General features: G+C 41.9%; 1 protein-coding gene across 1 annotated transcript in view; it reads right to left on the bottom strand.

Annotated features, from left to right (window-relative positions):
• Nucleotides 1-2,793: 2,793 nt before the first annotated feature.
• Nucleotides 2,794-19,658, bottom strand: part of necab3 (N-terminal EF-hand calcium binding protein 3) — a 45,074-nt gene continuing 28,209 nt past the window's right edge. The window contains exons 5-13 of the mRNA XM_064304993.1: nucleotides 17,937-18,034; nucleotides 11,175-11,311; nucleotides 9,466-9,587; nucleotides 9,090-9,169; nucleotides 7,621-7,677; nucleotides 6,271-6,383; nucleotides 5,785-5,862; nucleotides 5,048-5,139; nucleotides 2,794-4,539 (exon numbers count right to left, since the gene is read on the bottom strand). Of these exons, the coding sequence (XP_064161063.1) occupies nucleotides 4,511-4,539; nucleotides 5,048-5,139; nucleotides 5,785-5,862; nucleotides 6,271-6,383; nucleotides 7,621-7,677; nucleotides 9,090-9,169; nucleotides 9,466-9,587; nucleotides 11,175-11,311; nucleotides 17,937-18,034 (806 nt within the window). The 3' untranslated portion in view covers nucleotides 2,794-4,510. The remainder of the gene's footprint in view (nucleotides 4,540-5,047; nucleotides 5,140-5,784; nucleotides 5,863-6,270; nucleotides 6,384-7,620; nucleotides 7,678-9,089; nucleotides 9,170-9,465; nucleotides 9,588-11,174; nucleotides 11,312-17,936; nucleotides 18,035-19,658) is intronic.

The raw sequence follows: 19,658 nt of genomic DNA, 5'->3' as shown, positions 1-19,658 counted from the left end.
CTGGCCTTTTCTGTTTGCACAAATTCTGGTTTAAGTCACACCCACTGCCATGTTTCTATCTTTGTATACAGACAGTGTCATCTCTGTATGCCCTCTGAGTGTTTATACAAGTCAGAAGGAAACATGCCATGCATATTTCTGTCATTGTGACACCAATAAATTCAAATAAAAAATTGTGATTGTAATGTTGCTTTTCAAGCAATTTCTACTGGGGTTTCATTACCAGCCTAAATCTAAAATTTGTACACATTAATATATATATTTTGATTATTTTAGTTATATTTTAGTTATAGTATTTCCATCAATGATCATCTCAGGTCAAGGTTATTCTTAAAAAAAAAAATAGCAAAGACAGATATCATATTCACTATCTCCTGTCAAGTGCTGATATTGCTATAACTTTCATTTTGAGGTGAGAAGCTTTATTTTCCAGAAATAAAGCAAATCACAGTAAGAAGTTTATGGAAGTGCATGCATAACTCCAGCATTGTTGTGTGTTATATTTTATTTGTGATACTTCCCAGTGCACAAGTTTCGTATCCCCCAACCACTAAGGTAAACGTCATTGGTACACCTTGTCACCCTGTGTATTCGACAGATGACTGCTGAGTGAGCAAATGACGGAATCTAGATGGGTAGAAATCTAGATCGAGAGACATTTTTCATTAAAGAATGAGGTTAACCCCAATATAACCCAATAGCAGATATGACATGGCTACGTCCTATACAGTAAATGTCCAGTGTTAATTCAACTCTAACAGTGTACAGCACACATGAATCCAGTTGGGACCATATGTAATCAATGAGAATACTTTCACTTTTCAACCAAATGTAACTGGATTTTCGCCTGAACATCTAGATGGCGTTCCGACTTTTCACCATGAAAATGTTTACTGGGCGATTTGTCTTCAGGATTTTATATGTAGAAATTTAAAATAGGTCCCCAAACCTCTTGTTCAATATACACAACACTGGCTAGTGCACTAGAGCTTTAAGATTGAGTTTTCCTTCTAGTGAGCAAACAAGTACCCAAGTATTGCTTTGAATCTTCTAGCATGAGAGATGCATATGCAATTACACCCTAAGCTTATTATAACTGATGTGAGCAACAGAAGCTACAAATACTAATCAAAATTAGACACAGACCTGTCTGTCAGTAAAGAATACAATGAGGTTATGTGTCAGAAGAATCACAAATTACCAGGAGGCTAACCTGACAACAATCTCAGCCCTTCTAAGACTGAAAAGAAAGCAAACTTATATAAACTCTGTGGCTGATTAGCAACAGGTAACCCAAATCAAGCAGGCTCTGACCAATGATTACAGCTAATAGGGAGGTGGCTCCACCCACCAGCCTTAGCTCAGAACACAATAAACCATTCGCCGATTTCGGCCTCACTTCGATTTCCGCAGCAACCCATAACAATAAAAAAAGATTCAGAACAAAACCTCATGATTTTGCAAGAGGCCAGGGGTAGTGGGTCACCTACAGTACTGCAAATTACATCACAACCTATTAGGAATTTGTATTAATTCATAAGATCGGTTAACGTTGACATCACTTGGAAGGACACATGTTCCTGTGTAGGAACTGTGTATCCTGTTAGCTAAGATGATGGGAATGTGATCATAAATTAAATCAAGTCATAAAACATAGCAAGGGGCTTGCTTAAAGAAATTGTTTTTTTTTTTTTTTTTTTGGAAATCCAGAAGTATTACTCTGGAGTAATATAGGAACTATAGGAAAATTACAAAACTTCCATATTTATATATGACACCTCACAGTCACTTAATTAATCAAATTGATATATTTAAGACATCACTGGACTGATTCTCAGACGGTTTAAAAACCAGAGAATACCCTTCCTGTCTTCATTCATACAATGATAGTTCTGGATGTTATATTTAAACCTAAAAATATATTCGTGACAATATTGAGGCTGTATTGGAATCGACCGATAATAGCTTAAACAAACATATAGGTATTGGTCTGGTGCTAGAATAAAGATGATATGATAACTGAAAATGTATGTACCAGAGAGACATTGTGTTTGATGCTCCGCTGATGCTTTAAATCAAGCAAAAAATGCCATGCTAAAAACGTAACCTAATAATCTGCACCTGAACCTTTTTTATTTATTATTTTTTACAAACCAAACTCACAAGAGAAGCTATACAGTGATTCTATGGCTCTCTAGACTCATGCGCCCAGCTTAATAATTATGTAGGCATATTTAAGTATTTTGTTATACAAACATAATTTTTCCTTTTCTTAATTAAGTTCACATTTGTGCTCATCCACTTCCATGAATGAAGACACTTGGTGGCAATTTGCAATTGTGCCGCAATGTAAAATATTATCGACATCAGCCAATACGGCCAGTGAAATATCAATTACTGATATGGCCCCCCAGAAATTGTCATGTTCAGCTCATCAAAACAGTCATGTTTTGCCTTAGGCTAATGCATATAACAGTTGAATTTAAGGGTTAACAATGCACTCATATTGGAAGGAAAATCTTAATGAGGACAATGTGTGAGTGTGTACTGTATGTGTGTACACTGGTAAATATGCATCTGTCCAGACTGGCTGGCAAGCTCTTTCAAACCCTGTTCAAATATTATTCACTGTTTATGGTTGTCTGTCATCAGTGTTCCTGAAGAAAATTCCAATGTGCTTTCCAAGTGATATTTAACCAAAAATAATGAAATAGCCAGTGTGAAAATAATGTGTAGTTGATGACTTGATACAGTGACTGGCTTTGGCAATGACATCTACATTACAGAAAAACATGCATTTCAAAACATTTACCTTTATTAACTTCACGTCCTGACAATTTTTTTTAGTCATGTTCATTAAAACCTTAAGTTACAAGGGACAAAAGAAAGAAAAAAAAAAGCAACAGATGTGCATTGAACATGATGGCTTCAACAGGTAATGTCTTAAGTAAATATGCAAGCAAAGGTAACATTTTTGACGGGTCAATTTGCAGCTGCCATCAAGGACAGTCAATTGTTGTACCTCATGACAGAATGTTCTGGATTAGTTGTCGGCAATGGTGATTCTAAGGTAACCGAAAAGACTGCTGATGATTCATTACGTACAGAACAAGTGTTACAATGCCATGGTGCTTTCACAGAGATCACACAAACATGCAGTGTTAGGAGTCCCTATTTTTAACCGGGAGAAAAACGTGTCAGAGCCATAGCTACAGCTAAACCAGCACTGGCCCAAAGGTTATGAGCTTAATTACATTTACTTTTCATAGTTGTGCTGTCTGACACAATACCAACTGTGAGATGTGAGGGCATCGAACATCTTCATCCAGATAACAATCTACTCAACAGAACACTTAAACCTCAGATCTATGTCCTTTGAGAAAACTCTGTTGTTAAGCTGACGGTAGTGTGAAGCAGTGTACTGATCAGCCAACTTAATGTGTGCACACAGCCATGCTCTGAATTTTGTAATTAATACACAAACAGTCCCCGTACAGAAAACATCTCTGTCAGAAGGGAAGGGAAATTCTGAAGCAGCGCCTACACAATCTAATCATATTTAGGACACAGAACTCACTTAACAAGTTAAATGAATGTAAAATCTCTAAGCACAGAAATCAATATATTTCATGAGGTGTTCTTAACAGGAAAGATCATCATTTTATTCTGATTAGCTATATGTCAACAATAGAGAACAGAAAACAGGTTAGGCAAAGTTGAAATGTGCATAATACTTGGTGTCGCTCTGTTATCAGAAGCTGCTAGCTACCAAGCTAAGATATCGTTGTTGCTATGCTGTTCCTCAGCGGTGAATACGCATTGCACAGAGTGACATAAAATGCATACTATTTTACATCTTGCATATTCTATAACCTCATTTACAGAGCTGTATTTAGACTGGTGCAGTTATCATATAGTGCCTGTTCCAGGTTACATTTGATTCAAAACCATGGCCATAAGTCCCTACATTCAGATCTCATGGTGAGCTGAATTCTTCCTCAGACCTCTTTGCTTCAACAATAAAAAAAGTAGCCATAATGACACAAACAGCAATCATGCTATTTAGGATTGTTAATGTACAGTATCATTGTCGCGCCTGCATGATGCTTTTTCTTCCTGTATGGATGGTACTGACCTATCCTAGAAAATGTCTTCTGCCATCAAACAGATCCAAATGCCTCATAACAAAGGTGTCAAATTCACAAACTGAATTTGTTTGTGCCTGGAATGGAGATGTTCAAAAAACTAACTTCAAGACTTAAACTCAAACAGGTTTTGGCCTTTTGAAAGCGTACCGTACGCATCCGTGTGTAAAGACCGTTCTCACTCTTGCATTTTTCAAAAAACAAACGGAAAGGAGAAAGGAAGCGAATGCTCTGCGTCTTCAGCGTGGTCCAGGATGCGGTCACACACACTTAACGATGTCTTAATGGCCTGGAACGAGCATGGTGCAGACTGGAATCCTCTCGCTCTCGTCTTGGCTCCCGGTGACGCCAGCTGCTTAGCGTTGTCAGTTGTTATTCATTATCCACCAGGAAGCTTGAAAATGAGAGGTTTCGTTAAGCGCAGAAAGACGTGTCAACGATGCCCCGTTTGTCAGGAGTTTAAGCTATGCCCTGCCAAAACCATTTCAAATGTAAATATTACTGTTTGACTCTTGGGCTTAAGAATAGTTTCAAAAAGGATACCAGCACAATTTTAATACATCAAGCAATGACGTTTGTAGTTTTCATGCAGTAATTATGACTGTAAAACAATTAACTATATCAAACTCAGAAGTTCCAAAAAATGATTCCATGGAAACAACAAAGTGAACCGCAGGCTTACTTTTCTTTGTTCTAAATAGTTGCTTAAAATAATGGACTGCAGCTATTTAGAACAATGCTTCAGGACAAGAATTATTTTCTAATACTTTGGAGAACAGTGTTGTCATTACAACCAAATGGGAACCCGAATGTTCTCCTAGCTCATGCTAGCTGGGAGCAGTGCTTGCCCATTATGTGCTAGCTGGGATCCTGCTGGCACATGACCTGCCCTGACCTCTCACCTGGAAGCAGCATGGTGGTCACGACCTCCGGGTCCTCCAGCACATCGATGATGCAGCGCTGGAAGGCCTTGCTGGCGTTGGACTGCAGGTGGCTGAGGACGACACGGACAGAGGAATCGATGACTCACGCTCACGTCAATGACACACTGCCCCACATGCAGCACTGCTCCAATCAGTATGCCTAAGATGCATGCATTTTTACTGTTTCGGGCAATGACATCAATGCGCTGTGGTGTAAGCCTTACAGGAAGGTTTCCACATTTGCAGTGCTGTTAGGTCATTATCATTAAATCACTATCATTAGTCAGCAGGTTCCACCAATTCAATTTGCAGTCACAAATCGATTTGTACGGTAGAACTTCAGCTCAGGAAAGACTTAATCTTTCCTAATAGGCTATCATTATGACATTAATTTGTTCTCAATATCAAGTGTTATAATTAGATACAACATGGTGCTTTTTAATTTGTTAAATTATCTATGAATGTCGGTCGCATGCATTGTGTTGTGTAAAAAAAATGACACTGGAAAATGACTTGAGCGTCTAAGAAAGTTTCTAAGAAGGAAAGTAGGGCATTTTTTCAGTGTGGTTTTCCTTCAGCTGGTGAGGATATAACCATCGTGGGTAGGAACGGAGATAAGAGCCATCTGCTCAGCGGGAGAGAGGCATGTTTCATCAGACGCCAGGCACCAGCCAGCCAAACCCCCAGATGCCACCTGTGTCGAGCCCCCGACCCACCTCATCCAGGAGAGACGGTCCTGCCAGAACTCATACATTATGAAGCAGGATTTCTCCGGAAGCTTCTGTATAGACACACTGTGTGAAGAGGGAGAGACTCGATAATCAGTGCGATTCAGGAGTCCGACAATTCTCATACCTCATGTAAACAATTCATGAGTTTCACTGTTTAAAAGTGAGGATGATGTGTTTTGTTGTGCATAGAATGTGTACAGGAGTGGTCATTCTTCAGAGTCAACATGTTCTAAATATATTATATAAATAAATGCATCATCATTTAGCAGTGGTATTATTATCACAATCTATATTCATATTAGCAATTTCTCCCACATGCAAATTCAAAGCACTATTATTGATCAGATGTCAGTGGTGTCATGTTCTAATAGGAGCAGCCATCAGAAGATATATCAGATTTAATGCCGGTCTGCGGTCGGCTCTCGGGCGGCCCATGCTAGGCCCGGCGGCCTCTCGGCGGAGGAGACCCACTGTAAGTTGTCGCTCCGGTCGGCGGTGGCGTCGGCGTAGCTCTTCAGCGCCCGCTGGAACTCGCTGATGTCCTTCTCCGCCACTGACAGCTGTCTCTGGACCAGCAGGATGTTCTGTTGGGGGCAGAGAACAGGGCACGGTTCCTCGCCGCTCGACCGCCGGGGCTACGATAAGAACCGCGGAGAGCGAGCCGGGGACGGGAGACGGCACAATGTAGGGCAGCGCCACCGCTCCGATAGCAAACAACTAAATAAATCATTTAAAGGTGCGCGACTCCGCCAGCGCGCGGCCTGCTTATCTCTGACTCCGCAGCGCAGCTCTAGCTCAACACAAGGATGCGTGACAGGAAACCGGCTCGCCGTGCCCGCCGCTGTTTCGGACGTTCTCGCGCTGTTAACCGAAATCTCGGCGTAAAAGCTAAAACGGCTGAGGAAATTAAAGACGTGCCGTCCCTGTTTGACGTCCTGGTTCATACGCGGGTATCGGCCGTTGTAATGCGGGTGGGGGAGATAAAGAGCGTGGCATTATCTGGGCTGGGAGACGGTGAGCAATGCTGGAGGTGGCGGGGGGGCTCAGTGAATTAAATCAGAGAAGCAGATGGGGACACTGCTGTCACATTCCTGATCAAGGTGCTTAATCTCAATGCTCCGGTATAAACAATCCTCCCGGATGGGCCAGATAAGGGCATCGGCAGAGATAAAATATCAGCGCATTGCACTGTGTCCATTCCACCGTGTCTAATCTGCCTAACAAGGGAAGCAGAAGAGCAAACAGGACCTCAGCTACAAACTGCTCTTTTCCCAGGAGCTGCTAAATAATGTAATCCATGTAATCTTTTGTTTTTAACAGGTTACATTAACTGGCCCTAAAATTAATCCATGAAAAAAATACATAAATAGATTTGAATATGTAAAAATCGATCTTTGTTCCAGGTCCCAAATTTTTACAGGAATTCCTTCTTAAAAATGCTTAATCATTCCTTTCGATATTAGGGACAGTGTCAATAGTATTTTAAAATGGTAGCCCTAACACTAAGCATAAGACATACTTTTAGTGCATTGAATTCTATGCTTAAAATGTCCAGTGGTCCAAAACCCTGTGAGCACACAGAAATGAATCCAAGCGACTTAAAATCCAACCTGAGCGAGTGTGAAGTCACGGCTGTACTTTAGACGCGAGTACTTTCAGTCACACAGACTTGCATTCAGCTGGTACTCCCATTCGTGAAAATTCAGAAGTTGGGCGCATGCATAACGCTTGTCAGTCACAGCTGGATTTACACGCTCTCAGACATGATCTTCCCTTACGGCGGTATGCGTCTGAAAAATAAGGCCTAGGGCGCACACTTACAGATCGGCACGAGCTGGATATTGTGTCCTCCTCCTTCAGGGGCTCCAGTTTCGGGCTCTGGTAAAAGCAGGGACAAAAAGTTCACTAAACTAAAGATTGAAGAAAGATCTCTTTTTCCAAATGTTAGTGGGGGGGTGGGGTTCTGCCTCACAGGAAACCACAGCAACAGCAAACCGTTCAGTCCCTCCAACTGTAACATATCGCCCTGCTTCAGCAGGGACGTAATAAGAGGCGTTCATTAGATGCCCATGGGAGGGACTGGCATTTTATTCTGGCAATGTGTAGCCATGAGCACGTCTGTATTATGCTAAAACAAAGCCAAAACAAACATACGATGTTTCACTATAATCACTGGTGTCTGGAAAATGTACATATATTTCCACATAGTCTGGAAAGGGTACTGCTGAACAGAAATGGAAGCTGAAGAGAATGCATAAACACTAGGCTGGGAATTTACATAAAACATTCGTTGGTAACATTGCACATTCAACTTTTCAGCTTTTCAGTGTAGCTGAAATTTAAAATAGCCTTTATCGCTATATTGATTTACAGCCAATCAGATAATGATGATGACGACTATTATTGAGTAGACTATAACTACTGTATTGTAAATGCATTTCACTCTAAAAAAATATATTTATGATTTCATCAAAGCCCAGTGTTAATATTAGCACAGAACAATAGCGCAATTTGTGACCTGTAAGCAGCTGGCAAAAGAAAATTAAAACGGTGCTCGCATCAAAATCAGCAATCAAGCGAGGAAGCGGGAGAAAGCGGTGATGACCGCAAGCAGTTATTACTAACACCAGCAGCACAGCCTCTCCGACTGTCGGCCAGGAGTTTAAATGCAGAAAATGTTGTCCTGAAGCTGTCCCCTTCCCTGAAGGGCAATTACAGCGGCCCGTTTTGGGCACGAGCGCAGTAACTAATAGACGTGCCACTTAAATGAATAAGCTGAGCATTGATTGTGTCTGAGGACCAACAATCCTGGGTGCTTTTTGTTCCGGCAAAGGAGATGAGGAGGGGTGGGGAGTCGGTCTGAATGACGGCACGGCATGACGTCCAGAGAACCGGGCAAGCGACTGCAAAGTCGTTGGCTCACTTCCCAGGTGGGGCACTGCTGTCGTACTTTTGAGCTAAGTACCGAAACTCAATTACTTCGGTATAAATCAGACCTGGTGTCAAATATGTATTCGTTTTGGATTCAAATACTTTTCTGCGCTTTACTGATATTGTCTGGTGTATTGGAACCAATGAAATACTCGCAAAAAGTGCAAACCCTGCTTTCTGGTCATATTGGCAAGCTCAATTGCACTAGGCAAGATGAATAAAGCACAGACAATTTGAATCTAAAACAACTACGTATTTGACCCAGGTCTGGTATAAATATCAGAGGACAAATTTTAAGCAGTACAGTCTAAGTAGCTCTGGATAGATGCATCTGCTGATTTGCTGATTCTTAAATGTACCTGACACTCCAGCTTGTCGATGAGCTGCTGGAGTCTGTTGATCTGTGAGTTCCAGTGGTCGTCTGGCTCCACAGCGACTCCTATCAGGGGTACATGATTAAACATACAAGCTTTACTGAGGCAACACCTGCCTCCTCACTCATCACATGCAGGCATATATCTGGCACTGGGTGAGCCGCCCAGCAGCCCCCCCAAAGCGCATTTTAATTGCTAAAAGGCCACTCTACAGGTAGTAGATATTAACTCTTACTTTGGCGTACATTGCTATGTCCTTAACAGTGATGAGACATGGCTCAGCACCGCTGCATGTCCGTTTGCAGAACACAGTTCACACCCGTGGCTGTGGCGGTACTGTACCCGCGCGCGCACGCGTTACCTGTGGTGAGCATGCCCGAGTAGGGGTCGGTGGGAGACAGACACAGGCTCTTCTGGGCCCGGCGGCCGCACCTCCTGGTGCTCCTCAGTGCGGACTGGTCGTCGAGCTTCTTCACGTCCTTCCTGCGGAAGACGAGGGAGCTCAGTTTTCGTGCAGTTTTCGAGCTCAGTTTTCAGAGCGCAACGTGCTAACGAAGCGAGGCAACCGAGCGGGAAAACGAGCAGTGGAGCTCTGGGCCGTTTTATTGCGCTGTGAGTATTTTTAAGGTCAGAGGCCCCCCTCTAGAGCTGTGGCTGGTGTGCAGTGGTACCTGCTGTCAGAGAGAGGAGAGTGATTATTATTCCTAGGCTCTCATGGCGGATTGTCCTCAGGACACAGAAAGGGCACGACGGCGAGGTGTAAATCTGTCTCCATGGACCCCGCAACGGACCGCCGCCGGCCAATGGGAGAGCCCCCCGCTGCGTGCGTACAGCCAGGGGTGGACAGAGGGGCAGCTGGGTGGAGTGTATGTGCCCAGACCCATCACCCCCCCACCCCCCAAACCCCCAGCATCTGTCAGGTGGTTAATCAGCTCAGTTGCCGGACCGCGAAGTGAAGGAGATTCTGCGGTTGCCCGGATCGATACAGGCCATTTCAGCAAGGAGACAAACCTACAAATGCGACTGATCGTTGCAGGTGGACTGACACCTGCGGGAGGCCAGGAAGCCCGCGGAGACCCTTAGTTTGTCCCGCCAATTTCTCACAACGCGGTGAGAGGCAGTATATGTTTCGAGAGCTGGGCTTGTAACCCCAGAGGTTTCGGGTTTGATTCCCAGACAGGGGGAATGGCTGTTGCACCCTCCAGCACGTCGCAAAACTGCTGAACGCTTCGGCTAAATAACCAGCCAGCTGGGTAAACGTGATAACAAAACGTGCGCAAGCCACTCCGGGTAAATGCGCATGCTAAATTTAAAATGTCAGTGCGTCACATCGCTCTTCGTGCTGAACCCCAGGTGTCTGAAGGTGTCTTTAATCCCCAACGAAGGATTTTAGTGAGCGGTCGCTTCGCACCGTTACCGAAGCCGATCATGCAGAACCGAAGGGAAAAAAAGGTTTACGTGAGAATCAAATCAGACAGCCGGCCAAAGCTAAAAGGCAGATGGTCGGATTCAGCGAGTCCTAATTGTGTCAGATGAACTGATTGATCTCTGTGGGCAGGGTCCTAACTGCGCCCACAGCACTGGCTTTCCTCGCATCACGAGCCATTTCCTCTCAGCGGACATTTCAAAGTTTCTTTTAAATTCTCTTCTCCAAATGACATGGTTATGGAAAGGGAATGATAAGCCACTTGTGAATTAAAGCATGGGAAATCACTGGGCATATCACTGCATGTCCATTTCCAGGTTCCCCTTGATGTCAATTGCAAAGGGTTTTTTTTCCCCCCATTGATTTATACCATATTCATGAATTAAAAATAGGTGTAGGCAGTACATAGCATTAGTATGTATTTTATGTACTTAACCAGAGGACATAAAAAAACACTCAGTGCTTTGTAATGATCTATTCCGGGTCTTAATAAAAGATGTTATTCTCTTGATTGAGAGCCACCAACAAGCATTCGCTGTTTGTAAAACCTTGACTGACAAGCACCGCTATGTTCAGGAGCTCTACTCACTTACATTTTTCCATTGATTGGCTTTCTCAAGGGCGAGCAGACGTGCCACTCTTACCTTCCCGGGCAGCTCTGCTCTTCCACGGCCTCCACAGCGCACTCTAGCGACGTCTGCAGGGAGTGCAGCTGGCTGGCGGTCTCCCGCAAAACGAAACGGGTCACAAACTGGCCCAGCACGGAGGAGCTCTGGTATTCCTGGAGTTGGGAAGAGGAGACGGAGAGGTCCAAAACAACAACAAAGATCTTATGAACGATCCCTGAGAACGATTCCCCCCCTCCGCTCTTGGAGGAGTCAGATCTTTCTCCTGTTTATAAGGGTTCAAACAAAATCAAATCTAATTTCGACTACGAATCAGTTTTGTCAAAAATGAAAAAAAATCGATAAAGTAGCAAACGGACTAAACTTAGGTATCTTGGATGGATATCATGATATAGTTAAAATATATGCACCTGATTTTGCTGAAATATTTTTAATTACCCAGATTCTTACGTATGACTTTGTTGTGCTTTTGTCAGTGTGTTGACACAGACAGCTAAGCCAAATGAGCAAAGAATCTCCGGTAGACACTCCCATATTTTATACTGATGGACTGGAGTACCATGCCAATGTATTTCTGTATCATTTGCTCAAATAAACATGGAAGTTACAAGATTCAGCATTATACCTGGATGTTTAATCTGAAGCTACCCAAAATGCATATTCCCTTATTAAATAGTATCCCATTTATAATAATTATTATTTGATAATCTCATTTGTGTGTTTCTTCCTTTATGAAACACTTTTATTCACTTTCTTCTTCTCATTTAACTCACCAGTCATCCATTCAATTTAGCATCATGACAGAAAAAACCCATTTCTCATCTGGAATGTTCATCGGTTATGATTCTTTCCTGAATGTTCCATTTGTAATGATCATTTCCTAAATGATTCTGCACAGTGATAGCTTCCTAAATGCTAGTGTGTAATGCTTGTCTCCTAGTTCATAGTGCTCTGTCTTTCCAAGTATGACAGGATTAAGCAGGCCATTATCCCTATTCTGTATAATTATGTTTTAAGCATACTGATGATTATGATTCTCCATTTTGTAGCAAAGTACAATCCTACGTTGCTCTGTTTTTAATAATCATTTTAACTGTTTGATAATACGCACCTACAATATAAAGACATTTATATAGGCCTAGAATATATAGCATAATATACTGAGTTTAATTAAATAGGATATGTCACTAATCATACAACATAAGCCACTGTGGAGAGGATCTATTACCTAGATAATCCTTATATAACTCCTGATTACTGTATGCACTTTGATGGATGATGCCAGTACACTCAAACTAAAAGAAAGTGTGGAGCTGTCATTAGGTAATTAAGCTGCAGCCATTGTCTTAGTCACAAGGGATGTTGAATGGCAAGCAAATAACCACATTCATTTTAAAATGTCGTTCAACATTAGCACAGTGGCTCAATTGAGCTTTCCTGAAAGACAGCTCTGAAGTAAGACACTTCTCATAACATTTTGGTCCATATTCAAGTCCACACCAGTATTATAAATAAAACAAACAGAGCATGCATCACTATAAAAACAGGTTGTTACGAGTTGCATTATTAACTTTATTACTTATTACAAACACAAATAAATGGAAGTTCAATGTTATTTTATATATGTAGAGTGCAGGTATTACCTAACTGTAGCTGTATTACTCTTCATACAAAAATGCATGGCATTTAAGCAGGAACATATAAAGGCAGTCCCATGTGAAATTTTAGAATTACTTAGAACTGAAGGTATTCCGGGCTATGGACCTGCAATTGTTGACGGCAGGTTTAAATTTGATTCAGTCATTTTTTAGAAACTACACATAAAGGTGCACTAAGAAGCAGCTACATAATTTATAATACAGCTAGAACTGTTTATATTTTTTATAAACCTGCAGGATTAAAGCTTGTGTCACACTACTCCCATGAATCAGTGTTCATGTAGTTCTATGCCTGTTCCTGTTCCATAACTTACTCAATTACATTTCCTTTCTTATTTCAAGCTGTTTCCCCCATTTGCTGCTGTCTAAAATAAGACAAAGAGAAACAATAAGACAAAGAAATACTGCCCATAAGAGGCTGTTGGAGGGCTGAATTACACGCTACATTAAATGAGAAATGTAGGGACATTTAACCTGTGATGTCTTAGCCTGGCATGCCAGATCATGTGGTACAAGTGCAATATATATATATATATATATATCTACATCACTCCCAACAGCTCTCTGGGTGTTTGTCATTATTCTAATTATATTTTATTGTTTTACCAATACCTGGTTTGTTGCTGTTGCTCATTATTTCAATTGATACTAATTTATGATGGTGTGACTGGTAATGATGATTGATTATACTTATTGTCAAGACAATGATTTAGGATGACAGTAATTGGTGAAGATACTATGACAATGATTGAGGATGACACTGATTGATGAAGATATTTATTGCTGATAATCCTGACGATGATAGTGATTGATTGACGATGACGACGGTCATGACGACAGGGATGACATTGAAAGGAAGGAGAGTCTGCAACGGCTCAAGATGAACGTCATAATGAAAATGCTTTCAAAAAAGCATTCTGAGTCTACCGCAGCCTCCACGCACTGAAGAGACCCCGAGAGCTTTCCCAAACACGTCTCCTGTTACTCTGACCCAAATGTCATCAGGCGACGCAGAACTGTGTGGAGAAGCTGGCCGTAAACAACTCCAACATCGCTCTTTCTCGTCTCGTTTTTTCCCCCGCGGCGCTGTAGCGAGAGCCTTGTTTTCCAATTTGCGGCGGCGCGCGCGGCACAAGTTTATTTTCTGGGGAAAGTCAGGAGATGAGCCCTTTTGTTCTTTGCGTGTGTGTTTTCTTCTTTCATCACTGAACCCAAAGGCAATCTAGCCGCTGCTGCTGTTGCTATGGCTTTTGCAATCAAAAGACTCTTGCTGCCGAGCGCTTACGCTCATAATGTGAATCACATTTAATACCACCAGCGTTCAAGTTTAAATAAATGACTTTCTGCACCAGTTCAAATTTAGCACACGGGCAATAGGAGCGTTCCCTCGAGGCAATTTTAATCATTTTAAAAATGATAATACGAGGAAGTGCCAGCGACAGCAAGTGATTACATCATTTACCTTGTTGTCACCAACTGATGATTTGCAGTTCACACTTCTGGCAGAGTAGGACTATGCCCTTGTTCCACATTTTATGTGCCCATTCATAATACACTTTTGAATGAAAGATGATTACATTGTACTTGACTTATAATATATATTTTTTCTCTTCTGTGGCTAAGAGATCAGGTACTTGAATCCTGCAATGACCTATTTTTTCACATCCATTGACTAGTTGAAGTCACTGTTTGAATAGGTTTTCAAAGAATGGTTCTACTGGGTACCAACCTACACCACAGAAAAGCCATCTTACCTCTGTCCCTTATCTCCTGGATAAATCTCTTTATGGAATATGATTAACAAACGACTACAATGGAACATATTTTGTATTATAGCTGGCACATTTGGCTATGTCTACTGCTAAGAGTCAAACTGTGGTACCACATTTTCTTGTGTTACCTTGGCACTGATACAGCTGATTGCCAAATACTTAAATCTAAAGGAAACCTGATCTTCGATCTTGTAATTTTCAAGTAATAGTAGAGATGTGTGTTCCATCACCTATGGGACAGAGTTAACATGAGCAAAAGATCAATCAACCTTGAAAACTGCTACATTTTTACCAGCCCTGTCTGAGCCGAACCTGGTTTACAGGATGGTGTGGCCGTTCCATTGATATGCAAATTAGTTACAGGCGTCACACAAACGCACGACTGTGATTGGTTGCTAGGTTGCACACAGTACTTCTCTGCAGCAAATGCACGTAGTTAGCATGGCACAAATTGGTGCTAGTAAAATTTATATGGTGAGGCCATATGTGAGCCCAAGAATCCTGATCCACCTCAAGACGATGTCACCGTGGAAGATGCCTCGCCGCCTTTAGCACAACATGTCAGCGAGAGGCTTAATTTGGCTAGCAAAGTGTAGATTGCTGCAAGTCGTGTTACAATATGGTAGCTAGAGCGCCAAATGAAAAGATATGTCTAACTAACATATCTAGCTACGCAGCTAACTTTACATCTTGAGTCTCCTTTTCAAGGAATCTTTTTTTTTTTTCCATCAAAAAATAAGGTTATGCCTTTGGAAGAATACATATTTGGATAGCCCCTTTCTAATGATGCATAGAAGTCAGGTTGTGAGAAACTGCCAGCTGCTTTGCTTTGCTGAACAAAAGATTAAAAAGTTTGGAAATTAGGAACCATTTAAAAGTTGAACCAGGAACTCATGTAGAGTGGTTGTTAATACTGCTTTGGGTTAATGCCATGGACGAACACAAGCACCCACACACACACACACAAATGTTCGTATTGCTATACTTGTAAGGACTTCCCATTGACTTGCATTCATTTCGTAACCACTAACCCTTACCCTAACCCCAACCACTACATGCCTTAACCTAATTGTAACCCTAACCCTAACCCTAAGTCCTAACCCTAAAACAGCCTCTTGAACTTGTGGGGACCAGCAAAAGGTCCCCACCTTGCGTAATTTTCCTCATCTTTCTATCTTTGTGGGGACATTTGGTTCTCACAAAGATAGTAATACATGCCCACACACATATGCACACTGTTTGTGAATAGAAGCTGCAAATGGCCAATTAAGGCCCAGGCCTTCAATAAACAGCTCTTCCACATAGTGGAGAGAGAAATTCAAACAAGAAAAACTGCACAGACAGCTGGGCCCTCTCAGAATTTTCAGAAGCCCCGCGTTTGGTCAAAATTCTTCCCTGTAACTTACAAAACTCCCAATTTCACGTCCCTGACACTGACATTTAGCAGCAGGATTTTCACTGGAGCAGCAGACCAAAGGTGCCAGACTCAATTCTGTAATTTACTGTGGTGGAACGCCGCAGAATTACTGGCAGCGTCAGCTTTGAAAATGAGGCATGGTCCCCTAATTACAGCTCAGCGCATGGATTTATTCCGCTGAAGTTTTTTTTTTTATTCTGCTGAAGAGATTTTTTTTTATTTGTGCATGTTCCGACATGCTTCGGTGGTTCGGCTGATGCCCCTTTCAAAGAAGGCGAAAAATCCTTGGGAAAAGGAGCTTGTCTCTGAGTCACTATATTATATGAAGCTCTTCTGCTGCACTGGGGCTCGTCCCTTGCAGTGTTTCCTGCGTAATGCAGATTTCCTTTTCATACCCCTACATATATATACATTCAAATCCACTCGGATAGTGATGACAGCAGAGATAGCATTTGAAAACCACACTGTATACTTTTTGATTCAACATTATGGAAGAATTACTCTGGCCTGGAATCTACACTGGCCTTTAATGGAGTTAGGTTTTTTTTTTTACAAACATAGGTTGGCAATGCCCATACAATGAAGTAATGAAAGTGGGTCTGCGCTGAACAAAGCAAAAGTCAAGGCCTATCACAACCATTGGCTGAATCCAAGCCTGTGGCTACCAAGGCTTTCATTCATATTTCTTTCAGGTCTTTTGGGATGACAGACAAAAAGTCTTTCCAGATACACGATACAGAATCATAACTACACAAGGGAAATAGTCAACAACACAGAATAAAAAAATCAGTACAGGCAGAAATAAAAAGGTAAAGAACAAAGGGAAACCTAGACAACAGGAAACATGGTAACGGAAAAGACAATGAGAGGAAAATGGGTTTTTATATTAGCCTCACAGAAGTGTTACGGAAGTACAATCCAGAGCTTCACAGCAACCGTGCGAAGAGCTCAATCAAACCAAGGGATCTCATTTTAAATTATGGTGATAAGGCTGTGAACATTGGTGCTACAAGACAGCCTGCTATTGGCTGCTGTCAATGTGAGAGGGAAGCCGGGTGACACAGAGATGGTCGTGCCCAGGCTCTACTCAGCAGGTGCGAGCTCGACGCCTCTGGCGGAGCATCAACGAGCGGAATGGCGCGAAAACTCCAGACCTCACCCTCCTCCTCACGGGCTTCGTCTTCCGCCCGCGTCGGGGAGTGCGCTGCACGAGCCTCCGCCCCTGGCCGAGATTGCCCCACTGTGACCTCGCACCCGCACGTGCGCCCACTCGGGGAACACGTGAAGAGGCTACAGGCCACCCACGGGGGAAATCACCGGTCACGTGGGCACGCCCGTATGGAAACGCCGGGAGGGGGAGCAGACACAGCTGTCGAGCCGCGGCGTGTCTTTAGACGGGCGAGAGCGTTTGTTGCGCGTTGCTGTTGGCTCAGTCACAGCTGAAGGACCTCGAATGTGACAGTCCGGGCTTTAAACTGACAGTCTTAGCGACGATAGGCACCGTTTTCCCAGTATCCCTTTGAGACTGGAATAGGACAGGCCTGTTTTCAGCTGTCACAGATAACGGACCAGCTCTGTTGCCAAAGATCTCACTTTTGTAGCATATTTAGGCTGTTTTGAAGGAAACAGACGATTGTAAGATGAACAACAGCTGTGCAATATAAAATTAATGCAATTACAAACTAATGCTTTCTGCGGCTGCTTTCTGGAAATTAAGGCCAGACCCCTTAGAGTATGTTTCATTTTACGGAATTATCTTATGAATCTTGAAAGACAAAAAAGACAAAAAAAGCATGAGAACGTTGGTTAGACTTGTCCAGTCATATCATTGACTGATAATTGACACAGACAACCAGACAGTTTTACTGAATTCATTTCTTTCAGAAAAATGCTTTCGAAATGTATTCAATTCAACTGATGGACTGATACCTACCTCTTTGGTTTTGTCCATGGCCTTCAGGATGGCATGGTTCAGCTTCTCCAAAGTGGAGAGGACATTCAGGTATTCCCCCAGGTGCTGAGAGAAGTAATCTGGGTATATAGCAATATTGATGTGTTATTACGATGCACTCATTTTTCTGGCCTGGTGCTAAGTCAGATGTATGCTCTGTGGTCTATTTCTTACAATGCATATTCTTGTTTTCATGGCACTCGGAAGTTAATCACTGACTCTGCCAGTGTTGAATGTTCACTCCTGATGTTGAATTACCTTGTAAGCTGCTCTGGTTAAGAGCATTTGCTAAATACATACAAATGTATGGAATCATGAGTTTTTCTTTTTGTTTAGCCTATACTTTTCATTCATTATATTTTAAAATATATCCATTTACAGTGACTGTCAGTGCTTTTTGAATGCAAACATTTTTCTTTCTTTGAGAAGTCAAAAATCCTTTGATTTGTAACCTCAACGGTTATCATTTTATTTGCTTTACGAATAAATAGGATTTCTCTCCCATGAGAGCTCCTTAATAATACTTGGAAAACTTATGACAAAAGATATATCTTTTGCCACATATCATCAAACAATCTCAGAGTCTGACTGAAATATTGGCCGGGCTTCAAGAACAATGCGATACCAGTGGGAAATCGTTTTCTGGGAGCCAGGAGAAAGATCCTGATATATTGTCATTCCATTTTGCAGGAATAACCTGTTTGAAAGTTAAACCCCCCAAGAGTGCATGCAGTAGATGTCAAGCAAAATACAAACCTTGAGATCTGTAAGCTTAAGTGTGTGTACGTTTTATGTCTTGAGTAAAAAGACAGAAGTAAGGATTAAGAAATCAGTATCTGGATAATCTCGAATGGGAGCTGAATGACAACAGCAACAAATTTTTTATTTCTAGAAATATGGGCTTTATTACACGTGTATTCTAGTTAAATTGTAACTGAATAATTAAAGGTGCAGTATGTAAGTTTTCTTTAGAACACTTCTGTTCATATTTGGTTAAATTTCCTTCACATCCCGGCAGATATCGATAAATCATAAGTTCAGAAAAAAATCTGATCTCTCTGACTGCCCCAGGCTCTGAAATCAGCCACTATAAATTTCACCACGCCTGAATCTTAACCAATCAGGACAGATCTCTGTAAAGAGGCTTGCCTACCTGCTTGTCAATCATGTTAAGAGCACAGCAGAGATCTCGCAGAGACAGTGCTACAGCTTGCTAGCTAGTTGCCTAGAAAACAAAACAAGCATGGCAGGGAAAAATCTGCCAAAATAACCAGTTATGTCTTTGACTACAATGGTGTATACTGTAGTCAAACCAAGAAAAGAATGCCAAAGAAAAGATCATGACCAAAAAGGAATTGAACCATATTGTTCAGCCGTATTGTAGGAATGACCAGAGTCTTAGTATTAGATGATCTGAGTGACCTGGCTGAAACATACATGACAATAACTACACCAAGATAACGAGAGGCAAGACCATGAAGACATTTAAACATTAATGAAATTCTTAAAATCGATTCTAAAAAAACACAGGCAGCCAGTGAAGAGATTTGAGAACTGGCATAATGTGATCCAAACGTGCTCAAAATACTGGCAGCAGTGTTTTGAACACTTTGTAAATTTGTGATAGAGAATTTGGGTAGGCTGTATAGAAAAGCATTTCAGTAATCCAGTCGAGGTGACACAAAAACATGTGTAGGTTTTTCA

Source organism: Anguilla rostrata, chromosome 13, assembly GCF_018555375.3.
Source record: "Anguilla rostrata isolate EN2019 chromosome 13, ASM1855537v3, whole genome shotgun sequence".
Taxonomy (NCBI): Eukaryota; Metazoa; Chordata; class Actinopteri; order Anguilliformes; family Anguillidae; genus Anguilla; species Anguilla rostrata.
The sequence above is the reverse complement of the archived record's forward strand: the minus strand, read 5'-3'. Positions and strand labels throughout refer to the sequence as shown.